The sequence below is a fragment of the Onychostruthus taczanowskii genome, unplaced genomic scaffold (genome assembly GCF_017590055.1).
Source record: "Onychostruthus taczanowskii isolate IOZ18803 unplaced genomic scaffold, ASM1759005v1 scaffold582, whole genome shotgun sequence".
NCBI lineage: Eukaryota > Metazoa > Chordata > Aves > Passeriformes > Passeridae > Onychostruthus > Onychostruthus taczanowskii.
Genome location: NW_024503480.1, coordinates 1 through 1,916, shown reverse-complemented (window position 1 = coordinate 1,916; position 1,916 = coordinate 1). Strand labels below are relative to the sequence as shown.

At 59.6% G+C, this 1,916-nt stretch overlaps 1 protein-coding gene across 1 annotated transcript in view; it reads right to left on the bottom strand.

Moving 5' to 3' along the window:
- LOC121343228 (RAS protein activator like-3-like) overlaps positions 1-1,109 on the bottom strand; it is a gene marked incomplete at both ends in the record, with an annotated part of 11,726 nt that extends 10,617 nt beyond the window's left edge. Inside the window, 2 exons of the mRNA XM_041418209.1 lie at positions 6-333; positions 1,011-1,109. Coding sequence (XP_041274143.1) covers positions 6-333; positions 1,011-1,109 — 427 coding nt within the window. The remainder of the gene's footprint in view (positions 1-5; positions 334-1,010) is intronic.
- Between the last annotated feature and the right edge of the window lie 807 nt (positions 1,110-1,916).

The window sequence follows — 1,916 nt, the reverse complement described above, 5'->3', positions numbered from 1 at the left end:
CCCACCGCCGCCGCTCAGGGGGTACCAACGCTCCAGGGGCTGCCCCGCCGCCGCCAGCTCGGCCAGGGGGATGGTGACGGCGGCCACCGGCTGCCAGCCGGGGTGGTCGTCACGGCACAGGGAGACGGTGAGGGCGCGCGCCGGCGGCAGCGCGGCCAAGTGGAAGAGCTCGCCCCAGAAGAGTTGGCCGTCAGCGCCGGCCGGCTTGGCCGTGGTGCGGGCGAAGACGGCGCCATCCAGGTGGAGGTGGCAGCGCAGGCGGCGCCGCGCCGGGAGGTCGCGACCCTCGTAGACCCAAAGGGTCAGGGAGAGCTCCAGGCGCTCGCAGTTGTCCTGTGGGGACAAGGGACAAGGGACAAGGGGACGAGGGACAAGGGGACCAGGGACAAGGGGCAAGGGACAAAAGGACAAGGGACAAAAGGATAAGGGGACAAGGGATAATGGGATAATGGGACAAGGGGACAAGGGACAAGAGGACGAGGGACAAGGGGCAAGGGGACAAGGGACAAGGAGACAGGGGGGTATAGGGACAAGGGGACAAGGGACAAAAGGACAAGGGGATAATGGAGATGTGGGTGGGGGTCATGGGGATATGGGGGCAAGGAGACAAGGGGACAAGGGACAAAAGGACAAGGGACAAGGGACAATGGGATAATGGGACAAAGGACAAGGGGAGAAAGGGGACAAGGGGACAAGGGACAAGGGACAAGGGGACAAGGCGACAAGGGGACAATGGGACAAGGGGACAAGGGACAATGGGATAATAGGACAAGGGGACAAAGGGGACAATGGGACAAGGGAACAAGGGGACAATGGACACGGGACAAGGGGACAAAGGATGCTCCATGCTTGGCAGCTTGTGCCTCAGTTTTCCCACCCAGCCCAAGCACAGGACAGCACGATGAGGGGGCTGGGGGTGGCAGGATGTCCCCGAGGCGTCCCCAAATTGTCCCCAGGGTGTCCCCAGGGTGTCCCCAAGGTGTCCCCAGGCTGTCCCCGAGCTGTCCCACCTTGTTGGGCTGCGCTGTCCGGCGCAGCTCCTCTATCCAGCGGTCGCGCTCGGCCAGGGAGGCGCAGCCGAAGGAGCGGCTGCCCTCGGGGGTGATCACCTGCGGGGACACAGGGGACAGGGAGGGGACAGGGAGGGGACAACGAGGGTCTGGGTGACCTTTTTGGGATTTAGGTGCCCCTTTTTGGGGTTCAGGTGCCCTTTTTTGGCATGTGGGTGCCCTTTTTTGGGTCTGTGTGCCCTTTTTTGGGGTCTGTGTGCCCTTTTTTGGGGTTCAGGTGCCCTTTTTTGGGGTTCAGGTGCCCTGTTTGGGATTTAGGTGCCCCTTTTTGGGGTTCAGGTGCCCTTCTTTGGGGTCTGGGTGCCCTTTTTTGGGATGTGGGTGCCCTTTTTGGGGTTCGGGTGCCCTTTTTTGGGGTCTGGGTGCCCCTTTTTGGGGTTCAGGTGCCCTTTTTTGGGGTTCAGGTGCCCTTTTTTGGGTCTGGGTGACATTTTTTGGGATTTGGGTGCCCTTTTTTGGGTCTGGGTACCCCTTTTTGGGGTTCAGGTGCCCTTTTTTGGGGTCTGGGTGACCTTTTTGGGGTCTGGGTGCCTTTTTTTGGGATTTGGGATCCCTTTGTTGGTATCCCTTTCTGGGATCCCTTTTTGGGGTGCCCCTTTTGAGGTGCCCTTTTTAGGGTTCCCTTTTTGGGGTCCCTTTTTGGAGTCCCTTTTTGGGGTCCCATTTTAGGGTTCCCTTTTTGGGGTCCCTTTTTGGAGTCTCTTTTTGGGGTCCCATTTTGGGTCCCTTTTTGGGGTCCCTTTTTGAGGTCTCTTTTTGGAGTCCCTTTTTAGGGTGCCCTTTTTGGGGTCCCTTTTTGAGGTCCCTTTTTGGAGTCCCTTTTTAGGGCTCCCTTTTTGGGATCCC